The sequence below is a fragment of the Emydura macquarii genome, unplaced genomic scaffold (genome assembly GCF_026122565.2).
Source record: "Emydura macquarii macquarii isolate MOO-44397 ecotype Brisbane River unplaced genomic scaffold, CSIRO-AGI_Emac_v2 contig_18, whole genome shotgun sequence".
In the NCBI taxonomy this organism is placed as follows: Eukaryota; Metazoa; Chordata; order Testudines; family Chelidae; genus Emydura; species Emydura macquarii.
Window position 1 is genome coordinate 6,138,953 of NW_027130155.1, and position 13,458 is coordinate 6,152,410.

General features: G+C 40.3%; 1 protein-coding gene across 1 annotated transcript; it reads left to right on the forward strand.

Moving 5' to 3' along the window:
• Positions 1-3,246: 3,246 nt before the first annotated feature.
• On the forward strand, positions 3,247-10,752 carry TM4SF18 (transmembrane 4 L six family member 18). The gene is made up of 5 exons (XM_067539517.1): positions 3,247-3,539; positions 5,237-5,326; positions 6,033-6,175; positions 8,676-8,856; positions 10,434-10,752. Exons 1-5 carry the CDS (start codon positions 3,363-3,365, stop codon positions 10,446-10,448), a joined length of 606 nt encoding a protein of 201 aa, XP_067395618.1. The 5' UTR covers positions 3,247-3,362; the 3' UTR covers positions 10,449-10,752.
• The last annotated feature ends 2,706 nt before the right edge of the window (positions 10,753-13,458 follow it).

Here is a 13,458-nt window from a genome sequence, read left to right on the forward strand (position 1 = left end):
TCTCTGTAGCGTTAGTGCACAACATTAGTGCTAGGTCACGGAGATCATATCAGAATGAAAAATCCAGTTGAATCCTTTCTTAATGGCAGATGCACAATAACGTGCGCAGAAAGTGTAGCAGTTAAACCCTAGGAAAACAACTACTTTAAATAAAGTCTGATTCAGTTAGCAGAGCAGTCACTCACCCCATGAGTAATCAAAGCATTTTGGTAACGGCATCTGCTTCCAAAGGCTTACAGGAACAGAAGGGGGACTCTTGCAACACTTATCAACATGGTTGAGAAACTGACCTTAGGGTTTACCAGGTTTACCTAATACCACACATAAACCAGCTATTGTTTGTGCTGGCATCACAGCACCTGAAGGAACAAACTAAGGTGATATGGTATCTGCAGAACTCAATTTGAGTAAAAGGTGCCTGAGTTGCATAGTTTACTATGTTAATTGTGCAGACTAAATTCTGTGCATGAAATCTCATTTTCAGAGAGGCGTAATCTAACTGGAACAGAATATAGCTGGAAATAGCAGCAAAACAAATATAGATGTCCACTTTTAACTAGAGGCTTCCATTTAAAAAAAAATAAATCAGAAGATGTCAGGTTGTCAACCAACCATTGAGCTCTGTCATAAAAATTCAGCCTATGGATGGGACATGCCTTGTTTTACTCAACAATGTCCTCTCTGGTCACTGAGGAGCAGCCTCGATGAAGGAAGTTCCATCCAATCTTGTTAAGCTGTGAAGATCTGCAAAGGGAGGTTTGCTATTGACTTCAACAGGAGCAACAGCAGGCCCCAAGGTAGTGTAGGGAATCTGGGGCTAAGACAGGAGGTAAATGAGGGATGCTCAGAGCCCTAAGAAACAAAGGATCCTGGAGAAAGGAAGGCTCACATCAGAGGAAGGGTGGAGAGAATGGTCTAATCACAAAACTAGTATTGCACATACTTCCTTCTGTGCTCTCATAGCTATTTCTCTACTACTCTTTTGAATGGTGCTTAAACTAAGCAGAAAACAGAAATCAGCTTTAAAGAGGGCAAAGCTTGACTGTATCCTAAGCAGCTCATACATTTGTTTGTCTGAGGGAAGAAAGGGAAAATATGTCCCAAAGTATCCTCACATCCTGACAGAGCTCCTGAAGGTTCGTTGTTTTTTTATTCAGTACAACTGTCCTTTTTATGCCCTCAAACCCTTTATTTGCTCTTAGAAGTGAATTTTGTAATTCCTCAGAAGTGGATAAGGTAAATGGGGTCCCCAGCCACACCCCAAAAACCAAAGCAGTTATTGTGGTGTCCATATTACCCTGGAATGCTCAGATGTCTAAAACTGTCTAAGTAATGCCAGGTAAGGTTGGGCAAAAAGTCTGGCTTTTGCTGTATACACTTTTCACAGTGAAACAAACATTTTGTGAATATCAAAAAAGATTTTGAAGCCCCACTCTTCAAGTTGTATGCAGTCGTTGAGCCAAATTCCACACTTGGTTACACTGTTCTAAGTGCAGAATAGCATCACTGACTTTTCTCCAGGCTCATATCAATGAAACAGAGAAGAATGTGAATCAAAAACTCAAAACGCTAAATTATTAATACATTATTAATATTATTAATATTAGCAATGCATCAAAAATTGAGTCTGTTAATATCCACCACAGGGAGCCACCAGAAACCTCACTCTGAAATGTAATAGGCAGCAAACAAGAGCAAGCTCCAGAGTTGCCAGGAGGTGCAAAAGGACTCAGTTCAACAGATCAAAGAAGGAGCACTATTCCCGATGGTGGCACCAGGGATATAACTAGCAGTAATAGGATTGAACTAACTAAGGGCAAATATATGCTGAATATTTATTGAAGTTTCCAGATAATCCAGATTTAAAAGGCTCTGAAATAAACTTCCAAGGAAGTGACTACATACCTCATTCTTTAGGACATTTTAAATTGGATAAGACAAAAACTTCAAAAACATTCTGCCGAGAATATCTCGTGTTGGCACAAAGATGGACTGGATAATCTCTGATTCCATAATTCTAGAATCCCCAGTGATCCCAATTATGCCACCCAGTACAATTAACCACTGGTTGGAAAATGTTCTGTTGTATTGTACGTGAGAAAGTTTTAAACCACTGCAAGCTAGTAGAGGAGACGCCTCTCATTTACAGGGACAGGACAGAAAACAGGCTGTGTTTTGAGTGAAGGTTTGCAGTTTTCAGTTCACTGCTGACTCATTGCTATTGCCCACCATCAAATAATTTTGTTTACAGATATTGTGTAAAGCTCTTGCACAGGGGTCAACTAACGTGCTGAGCTGTGATCCTGGCTTTCTCTGCAGCCTTAGGCAATACACAGCCTGTCTGTCTAGAGACTTCTATGGGCCCCATCACAGATATGAAGAAATTTAGCCTCACAGTCCCTGAGGAGCATTATTATCCTCACTTTACACAGAAGGAACTGAAGCAAAAAGAAGGTGACTGACCTGCCCATCATCATACAAGAAATCTGTGTCCCAGGGCGAGGAAGTGAACACAGGGGGTTCTTAATTTCCTCTCTAGTGCCCTACCCACAAGGCCATCCTTACCTTCTCTGTGCCCTGCTTTTCCCATTGCTAAAATTATTAGTCTGAATTTATATTACCATAGCACTTGGAAGCCCCAAACATACGAATAGTCAAAAACAGGCCTTACCCTACAAAAGTATACAATCTAAATAGACAGAAGAGACAAAAGGAGTGAGGGAAAACAGACAGAGAAGTTAAGTGTTGCAGAAGAGAGCCCGGAATAGAATCCAAGTCTGGAACAGACACGGCACTCTTGAGAAGTCGGTAAGATAAAGTACATGAAAGATGTTAGTTCTCGTAATACTTCATTGCCCCTCAGAATGTATTAAACTTCTGAAGATTTCACAGTCCAGGGCCTGCTAGGTATGTTGGGTGCACGGTGCTAGGGGGATTACTTAGTTAATATTTCTAAAGCACATGTTAGAAGATGAAAAATCATACACAGGTGCTTGCTGGTGTTGTTGATATAATCCTGTCTTGTGTTCCTTCCTGACTCTCTCTTCTAGACACTCATTTAAATCTGAAGCTCCCCAGGGAATAGCCCTTAGAGGCAAACAAAGTTACTTAAAGAAACACTCACACTCCAGCACAAGAGAAAGACTAGCCTTTCAGCCAGTGATAGTTTGCCCTTTGTTCTACCAACAGTAAAGCACTTATTTTAGCACTGGGATTGTTTGATTGGAACATACCCCAGCAACCAAGTTCCCATGAATACAAAATGACTGCTTCAAAACAAGGTGGCATCAGGGTTTTGCAACTTTAAAAGAAGTCTCCCTGTGTGGGCTTAAAATAGTGAAAGTATTTAAAGTCCTTAAGAGATGGGTTTACAAAAATGTGGAGGCTGTTTGAGTTGTCTGTTGATACCTCTTGCACTTTGGAGTATTGTTGTTAATATCCTGTTATACTTCCCTAATGGGAAAACTTCATACGCCACCAGTAACCAGCTCACCAACTACGTGTGGTATTTTGAAGGAATATGTTTCTCTGGTGTGATGGTAAGTGTTGGTTCTGTGGATTTTATTGAATTGTAAATGCTACTGCAAATGATCTTAGCACGATCACATCTTCAGGGAAAACCCTGAAGCAAGGTGTGCTTGTGTCAAGATCTTGCTTTAAAAGGGGAGATGAATTATTTTAGCTAATTTTATAGGAAGCCAATTTGATCAACTTCAAAAATCAGGGGCACTGGTCATGGACAGCTGAACAATACTGGCATGTATGTGACTGACATTTTTTTTTTTAAACATGATTTTGTGAGGTAGGTCTGCATGCTTTTTGTCACATATTACCTAAGCTTGTGCAGTAATGCGTGGGAGGGGATTGGCTAACCATCTACTTGGGTTTGGAGTTATATAAGAATTTTCACTTTTAACATTCATAACTTGCAAATCTGACTGCAGACACTGTCCATATTATAACACGATGTGCTAAGACCATACTCAGTAAAAGTCTGATGCTGTGTAAAAACAAAAAGACAAGTCAACCAATTACAGTCAGTGGCAGATCATGCACAGTAATTTTTCCAAATAGATTTTTAATATTCTTAACTGTGGCAACTTAATACCCAATGTTCAAAAGCCACAGCCCTCTTATGTGTTTAGACAGGTATCTTACATTTCAAATGTAAATTCTATTTGGCAGGGTCTTTCTACTGATACATTAGAAAGGAAAAGATGTTAAACGAATAAATAGGAGACCTAATTTTGAAACTATCACCGTGTTTGTTCTTTCTACATCAGTCTTCAGAAAAATATCAAACTTGTGGTGATTGATCAGAGAAAGTTTAATGGAGGCCCAGAAACTCAAAAGGGAAAAAAACATTGATAACCTGGAGGTTTGGGAAAAAGTAACCCCAAAAATTAGAAATACTTTAAAATCTTTATATGGGTTATTTTTCCATTTAGCACTTTTCCATTTCAGAGCCCTTCCTGGATATAAACAAGTTCATGACAGTTACCATTATCCTCATCTTACAGCCAAAGAAACAGATAGCAAGAGGTTAAAGCTGTGCCGACATCAGGATATTTTTACCATTGTTATTACTATTGGTGGGAACAGCCATGAGAGCCCTAATGCAGACAGAACTCCAGGTGGCTGCTGATATTTTAAGCAGATCTATACAACATGGTGCTTAAAATGCTGGGATTGCCAGAACTTTGTGTACATTAGCATTCCTCCTTTTACCTCCCCCATTCCTCCAACCCAGGGGCCATCGCTTTCCTTTCTCATATGGCTCCTAAAGTAGTGACACCCCCTCTCTTTCTTCCCATAGGCCCCACCAACCCAGATTCCCCACACAGAAGAGTCCTGGCTTCTTCACAGAATGGTCCTGGGATATATATATATTTTTAAATGTTGGAAACTATTAGGCTTGAAAGTCCAAGATTTACTTGGTGAAATTACTCAACCAATGTCAAATAACTAAACACTTTGAGAAAAGTCCTAAGCTGCACATGGAGGATTGGCAGAGAGAGAAGTGAAGCTTATTAGTTCTTGTCTGGAAATGTTCCAGTCACGTCTAATAAATACAACGGTCCTGACTCTCCCCTGCTGTGCACCTGCAGCAAAATGGATGTAAAGTGCTACCAATTCAGAAGGGTGGCATTTTACGCTTCCTGTGCTCAGGCAGGAAAGAATCAGGCGCAGCATCTCCAGCAATTTCCACTCATCTTATTGTCTCCCTCCCTTATAGATGCTTCTGTTAGCAGCACTTCTAATAACATTGGAGCATGACACATTCTATCAATGCTGCCAGAGTGAAAGCTGTACAAAAACATACAGGGTGAGTCTTTGTTTTGTCTTTGGTTTCTATATTCAGCATTCATTCCAAGTACCCCCTCCACGGCCCCAGCCAAACCTCTGACTCCCTCTTTATGGCTAGTTCCTTCCTCTTTCTGTATTAGGACAGAATGCTGGGTCAGGATAGAGAGAACCCAACTGGTTACCACAAGTCCAGTTGCTTCCTCCCACTGCGCAGGTGAAGTCTCCAGGAAATAAAAGACTTGAGGAAGAACCTTGATGGCATGGGACTGTTCTCTTTCAACTCTCTCCCCTGCTGAATTGCTCCTCTACCTCCTCACATCCCTTTGTTACATCTGGAAACGATTAGATGGAAAATAAATAATCTCCTTCCTAAATGCTCATTGGGATGCAAACAAGTCTTATGAGTTTTGTGATGTCCTCCAGGCTTCCTACAATGCATTTGACAAATAGAATTTAAAAAGCAATGGGAGTAAAGCAGTCTTATCTCTGGAGAAAATTGGCATTTTCCCTGAGGACACAATCCCAAAAGAGCAAATGCTATTGCCAAGGATGGCTCTCACAGTTGGCCCCTGATCCCATTTCATATTGAATGTTTAACAACCATGCCTGTAAAGGTACAAACATGGCAATGTAGCCAGGGCACATCGCTTGGTGGTTGGCTCTGATTCGGTAACTAAGGGAAATCCTCATCCCCATGCTGATAACATTTATTCTCTCTTCAATAGAGTTTCATTTCAGTTCTGTTAGCCCTGCTTGGAATTGCTTTTTCTGGATATAGTGTCATCATCTCTACTTTGGGGTTAGTGCAAGGTCCATTCTGCAATACACCAACTGGCTGGGGTTATATCTTCAAAGACACTGCAGGGGGGTAAGAAACATCTTTACATCTACTATAAGAAACTATACAGAAAAAAAGATTAAAAAGGTCCTTTTGTGGTAATTTATGGATAAAAATAAATGTACCCATTATTGCAGCATATGTATTTTCTTAGCTTTTAAAAATCTTTGCCCCACAATTAATATTGTATATTTCAAGCTTGTTTCTGAACAGAACAAGAACAAATATTCTGTGTGTCTTTACACAGAAAGCTTAATGCTCAGCTAATTCTGCAAATCTTTCAACGAAAACATCAAAGCTCGTAAGCATGTCAAGTACAGATCTACAACCTGTGATTGCTTTGAATGCAGAGATTTGAAACAGTCTCTTTTTAAAAGATAAGATTTTTTAATATGTAAAGTAAGATAATGTCAAGTTCTTCTAACTGCCAGTGGAGTACACTAAGCATTGGACTTGTCATGAAACCCTAGACAGTAGGAAATGAAAAGGCAAATTCTTTGGCAATATAGGATTATTCCCTAAAGCAGTGGTTTTCCACCTTTTTTCATTTGTGAACCCCTAAAAAATTTCAAATGGAGGTGAGAACCCTTATGGAAATCTTAGACATAGTCTACAGACCCCTAGGAGTCCGCAGACTACAGGTTGAAAACCACTGCCCTAAAATATAGGAATTACTGACTTAAGTTTACTGCAGTTTTGAGAAGAGACACAAGAAGTGGATCTTTATACTCATGTGGTGTATTCTTTATTGGGATGTTATGGGGACACCATTGAAATATGTACTAATAATGACAGTGTTCTGGTGGTGTTTTTTTTAAACTTCATAAATAAAAAAAGAGGCCTGTTTTGAACATGAAGGGACAGATGCCAAGTAAGGGACTCCATATACAGCTCAAACTGTGTAACTTATTAATATCAGGAGAAACGGAGGCCGGCATTGAACATATTAAAAAGCCTCACAAATATAATTACAACAATGGTTCTGGAACCACCGCACCATCCCAGAATTGCCAACTCTCGTGATTTTTATCACAGAACTAGTGATTTGGGGGTGTTTATCGGTCTCGTAAAAACATGATAAAAGGTGCCAAGGCAGGAATCTTCCCTTATTCAGAATGGCCACTATCTCCTATTACTGTCAAGGGGGCTGAAACCTGCAAGATGGCCACCATGTCCCTACAGTCTATCAACATGTGGAAGCGAGGCTGCCTTTATTAAAGTAGGCTACAACTCCTACTTGTTCAGGGAAATTAAAGCCAAGCCTGTAAGGAAATGGCAGCCATTCTATGGTTCAGGAGGGTGGACAGAACACACAGGGACTGCAAGGAGCAGCAGAGACACTGTGAAAGGTGGATGAGAAGAGTGAGAGGAAGCAGGAGGCAGGTTTAGGGTGCAGGGGAGTGGAAAACAGTGGGGAATGGGGTCCAGAGTGCTGCCCGGTGTTGGGCAGAGAAGGCTTGTGGGAGGGGAGGAGGGATGTCAGGGAAGTGCTGCTTCTTGCAAAAAGGCTAAATGAATGCCATATTTTCCTGACTGTGACATGATCACCTATGTGACTCTGTATGAATGACTGATACAAGTTGGAAGTTCTTTAATATATATATACGTAACTCAGTTCTAAAAAATAAAAAGTACTATGTGCTAATGTAAATCATGATGCGTTAATTAGGTCAGTGGTTCTCAAACTATTTACCAGCCAGCCCCTTTTTATCAAAGGGAAGGGAGAAAGTCAAGACAATAACAGGGGAATTTCCTATCCACGGGGTGAGGAGAGGGTAAGGGGAATCTCCATGTGAGCAGCCAGGGAGAGGTGTGCATTTGTGTGCATTAAAGGTTGACTTTTCAATCTGAAATTATCACACATGGAGGGGAGGGGCCATGATTTCTGAGCTCCTGAGGTTGGCAATACTGCATCTCCTTCATGCTGTTATGATGATACAACAGATGAGGTGAATCACATACCTTATAGGGCTAATATGGAGGTACAGAGTGGCCTGTAGGCCAAATGGGAATAATAAACGGTGATACTTCCTCAGGCAGTGCCACTCCATCCACTTGCCATAATGAAATGTTATCTGGGCATTCCTCCTCGATACTGCTAAAACCAAAAACTAAACCACACGCACCTTAAAGTAAAACCGACTGCAGCTTGACTGATAGTCATGAAATAGAAACGTTCCAAATGGTCTGTTTAAATTCACTTGATATAATTAACAGAAAATGCAGAACTTCTAACACTTCCATGACAAAAATGCAGTGAAATGAATGAAGCAGAAGATGTATTCTGTGAACTCTAATCTAGATTCCGGTCTCAGTTACACCAGTGTAAATCTTAAATCACACCACAGGGTTTGATGGAGCTACTTCACATTTACTCCGGTGTAACTGAAATCAGAATTTGGCTCCAGGACATCAGAACAAACAGGTTGTATTATTTGCTCTGATTCCTGTTAGAATTAATATTTTTGAGCGTTAAATTTCAAGGCATTAAACTGGTCTAATTTCCCCATATTTTTTGTTTCTCTGGAAGCTACCTCATTACATACAGTTCCTGGTCTCGGTGCACTGAACCTGCACACGTAGTGGAATGGAACATCATTTTATTCTCTATTCTCATAGCACTTAGTGGACTTCAAGTAATCATCTGCTTCCTCAAAGTGATTGCTGAGTTAAAACGGATACTCTGTGGGACCTACTCTGTCTTTATTCAGGTAAGAAAAGACCTTGAGCCAAATCTTAGCTGGTGTAAATCAGCATTGCTCCATCAATTTCATTTAGATGCCAATTTACACCATCTGAGGATCTGGCCATTGATTTTTATCAATTTGAAACGTTACTTTCCTGCAGTTAACAGGGCTGTATAAAGTGTTATCAGTCATCGTAGTGAAGTGTATTTAACAATATATTATACTATTCAAATTCAGCTTGTAATTCCATACAACATGCAGGGATCCCAGGCTTCTCACTTAAACTCTTCTGATTGGGGCTATGAAGGTTAAAAAAAATGAGACTGAAAATTAAACATCAACAGTGACTATATAGACTCGAATACAGGACTTCAGTGTCAGTGGAGAGTGCTGAGCATCTACCTCCTAGGAACAGGTCCAAAGTTTCTCTTTAACATCAAGTGGGTTTCATAGCTGAGAGAATAAGAAACAACCTGGTGGTTTTTGGCACTCAAGAACTTGGCATGTATTTTGTGTCAATGTGGCCGATGTTGTTCTTTGTGGTATATCAATAGAGTCCTATTAAAATGACCAAGAAATACACGCTTTAGAAGCCAGGGTTTAACACCAAGGGATCCTGGTTCACAACAATACTACAATAAGGTTGAATCAGTGCTTAATTTGTGCCAGAGGGCTGGGCTCTGACACCTCCAGCTTAGCACGTCAAAGCCCCAGCACCTCTGGGTTTGCTGCAGCAGTTATGACTATAAAAAAAATTGCTGGAACCCTGGCACTGGCTTTAAGCACTGGCTTGAATGATTTTAGTTTTAATTGGGGGTGCTACTAGTAGGTATTATGGTGTGAAATAACACTCTGCGTGGCAAGCAGCAGCTATATGAGTGTACGATACGTTTCATTGTCAGTTCTAAGAGGCTGAGCAGAGCTGGAAGTGCTGGCTCAAGAATGCCCGCATTCATTAGAATTTGGAAGCCTTTTGTGTTCTTTTGCCACCCCCCGTATTCATCTGGGACAGATCATTCAGCACAGCCTCCAGGTCGTTTTGCTTTTATTAACCAATACCTGCTTCATGTAGTAAGTGTTCGTCGTATCAGAATGCACTGGCAAGAAAAACTCTAGCATGTTTACCTGGGCCTTTAAAGCAAAAGCATCTGCTGGAATAGGCAAAAAACTCTTTGGCAGAGGAGAACAACAGAGAAACTACAAATCACTAGTCTTCCTTTATGAAGTGTTTAAATCAACAGAATTTACCTGACTTACTGGAAGTGAAACAAAGGATCATTCAATAAGTAAAAGATGACTGGAGTAAATTGAGGTGAAACACCCCGTTCCCCCCAATTTTAACAGCCTGTAATGGGAATGTCAATGTTTCAGGAATTTGAACCCCAATATAACACTCTGCTTGCCAGTAACTGAGGTAATAGGTTTGATTCTCCTAGACGCTTTGCTTCCATCTTTACTGAGGACACAGTAGGGCCCTCCATTACTCCTAAGAATCTCTGTTGATTTAGTATCATGTGGATGTTTTATCATTGTGCATTGTAAGTTATACTGTGAGTTAAAAACTACAAATATCCTTGACTTCTTCCCATTTCTTTTGACAGCCTGGGATTATCTGAATGTGGCAGAGAATGCTTCATTGCCAGACAGACTTCACTTCTCCAGTTTACTGTTTTATATAGTAGATTGGTGGGCGCCATTAGAACTAATTTTCCATTTATTTCTTTTTCACACCCACTTCTCTCATGGGATATATGTTTAGATTCACTTAAACTGTTTTTGATAGCTAAAAATGAAGTTCTCCCATGTTTTCTTAAATAAAAGTGATTTTTTTACCACAACTAATCCTGAATGACAATGATAACTATGTCTTTTGCTATGCCATCCAGTTTCTGTTGTATCAGTGCTGTGGAACTGCCTTCACAGAGAAATCTCTGGTTTTCAATAAAGAAAGTGCTATAAAGCTGCCATGCTTTCAGAGTGTCCACTGTCTCTTCTTATTTAGGCTTTATAAATATTTCAGATGGTTCCAAGGGCCTTATTAAGTCAAGAGGACTCTTTCCATTGACTTCAATGTGCACTGGGCCAGCCCTCAATTCCTCGATCAGTGGAAAATTAATGGATTTTAAGGCCAGAAGGGACCATCTGTTAGCCTGACCCCCTGCGTAACACAGACCACAAACCTCACTCAGCATTTCTGCATTGCATCCCTAGCTGCTGTTTTAGCTATAGTATATCTTTTAGAAAGATATCCAGTCATGATTTAAAAGCCTGGGTCAACTGCTTGGAAGGCAGCTATGCTCACCACCGTATCACCAAAATACCTAATAATAGATTTTGTTTTCTTTCTCTTTAGATACTCAAAGCCCAATAATCCCTTTAGAACAAGTTTGAGGAGCGTTACTAAAAGCTTGTCTATATAGTGCAGCAAAGCACGCCAGAGGGGTGTGATTTATAATGCACTCATGTATTTCACTAACTGCTCCATGTAGACCCTGCTGACATTTTAAAAAGGTATCTACTTCACATTAACATAGTCCTCTTTGAAAAGCACACCTTTCAGAGCACACCAGCAGAATCAATAAGAGGTGGTTAGAGTGAAACACATTAGAGCGCTTTACAACTTCCCTCTAGTGTGATTTCCTTGCATCAAGTAGACAAGCCTTTAGGACAAAAAAAATCTAGTTTATAACTACCTTTGTAAATACAGACCTCATTTCACAGATGATAGGAGACTCTGAGCATATAAAAGTCAGCTGAAAAGCCATCACACTTTTTAAAAGAATAAGCAGTGCAAATATCTGGCGGATTTATCTTGTCCTCAAATAAATATCCCGCCATATTTAGAAGCTGGACTCACCATAAAGGATATCACAGGTAAAGAGCTTAGAAGAGTGAAAAGAATATGAATACATAGGCTCAACGGTGGTTGATAATGGTGCACTCCTGAGTGATGCCCAGCATCCTAGTAAAATGGCTTGGTGCAAAGGGCAGGAGCTGACCCTAGTTCTCTGTGACAAAGATGCCAACAGAGTTAAAAGGTAAAGTGTATAAAACTGTAATTCTGCCCATCTTAATTGAACAAAGTCTTGGCCAACCACAAGAAAGGAAATCAATAGACTATCATGGAAATGCAGATGTTTATATGATCAAATGGTTGGACGCTTCATGACAGAAGATGAAATGAGGTTCTGAGGGGCCAATTTCAGGTTGCTCCAATTGAAGACAAGTTGAGGAGGGTTAGGATATGTTGGCATGGGCATGTCCAGTGGGCATCTGAGAACTATACCGGTAGGGCAGCTCTTCAAGGATTGTGGTCACTGACTCCAAACAGGAAGTACAAGAAAGACAAAGTTGATGATTTAGAAGCAGGGAACGTTTATGGTGGAAATTCAGGTTTTTGTACAAAGCAATAGCCTGACCTGCCTGCAGTTGCATGGCAAAAATATATTGTGAGGTTCAGCAGAATTCACACACAGGCTTGGTCTACACTAAGAATTTACATCAATATAGCTACATCTATCAGGGTGAGAAAAATCCACACCCATCAGAGATATAGCTATACTGACCTAACCCCTGGTAGAGACAGCAGCGCCAGGTCAACAAAAGAATTCTTCTGTCAACCAGCCAACACCGCTTGGGAGGTGATTACTACACCAACAGAAGAATCCCTCCCGTTGGCATAGGTGGAGTCTACACTGAAGTGCTACAGCATTTTATGTGTAGACATACACTCCCATGAAAACAACCAGCTGTTAGTTTTACAGTTGGACACCAGTTATTTTGTTGCTCAAACAGCATCTGACATTACATTAAAGCCGCAAGTCATACCATCATAAAAGCTGTCGGTAGGCTGGCCGAGCTCTCAGTGGAGGGAGATGGATGAAGAGAGAGAGCTGTGAAGAAGTGGCTGGGGGAGAAGCAGAGATCTATAGCAAAACAGAAAAACGTCAAAGTGAAGTGAGTCCCTTCTGGAAAAGTCCCACAGAATTGAATAGAAAAACATAGTATTTCTATGGAGGTTTTGAGATCATCATACTGAATTTAATAGAGGATATTGTCCCTTGCAAAATGGAAGGGATGTCACTCTTTTCTATTCCATAGGGTTTTAGGGTCATTTCTCTAAAATGCTACTGTGTCAGTGGCAGACCAGGTGCCAGCTCATGCCAAGGTTCTTAGGCCTCCATAGAAAACGGACAAATACATAGCTGAAACTAGTCTGGCTCACCTGTGGATTAGAATTATTAAAACAGATGTTAAGTTTATAAGAATGCGTTTAGACTTTATGAAATGCTTGTAGGATGCTGCATGTATTAATCTCATTTAAAACATCTGTACCCAATGTTATAAAGTGATATTAAGTGTTTCCATTGTAATCCGCTGTAATTGTATAAGTCAAACAAGAAAGATGCACTAGTTAATGTAAAATGCTGGCTTTCTACAGAAGGTATCAGGTCCCGCCCACTATGACGGTCCCTTGAAACTAAAAGAACAAACACTCGGTTAATTGCATTCCTCTCCCTTCCGTCCCCCATGAAGAAGATACATGCACGTGAGCTCATCCAATCAGTTTGTACTCTGGGGGAAAAGAAATAAAAATCCTTAACAAGAAAAAACTATATGCTGCTT

Excerpts from the sequence above, each read along its gene's own strand:
- TM4SF18 (XM_067539517.1), top strand. The coding sequence starts at position 3,363 with ATGGGTTTACAAAAATGTGGAGGCTGTTTGAGTTGTCTGTTGATACCT. Across the intron at positions 3,540-5,236 it reads TATGTTTCTCTGGTGTGATG|ATGCTTCTGTTAGCAGCACT; the intron begins GTAAGTGTTGGT and ends CCTCCCTTATAG. Across the intron at positions 6,176-8,675 it reads TTCAAAGACACTGCAGGGGG|CTACCTCATTACATACAGTT; the intron begins GTAAGAAACATC and ends TTTCTCTGGAAG.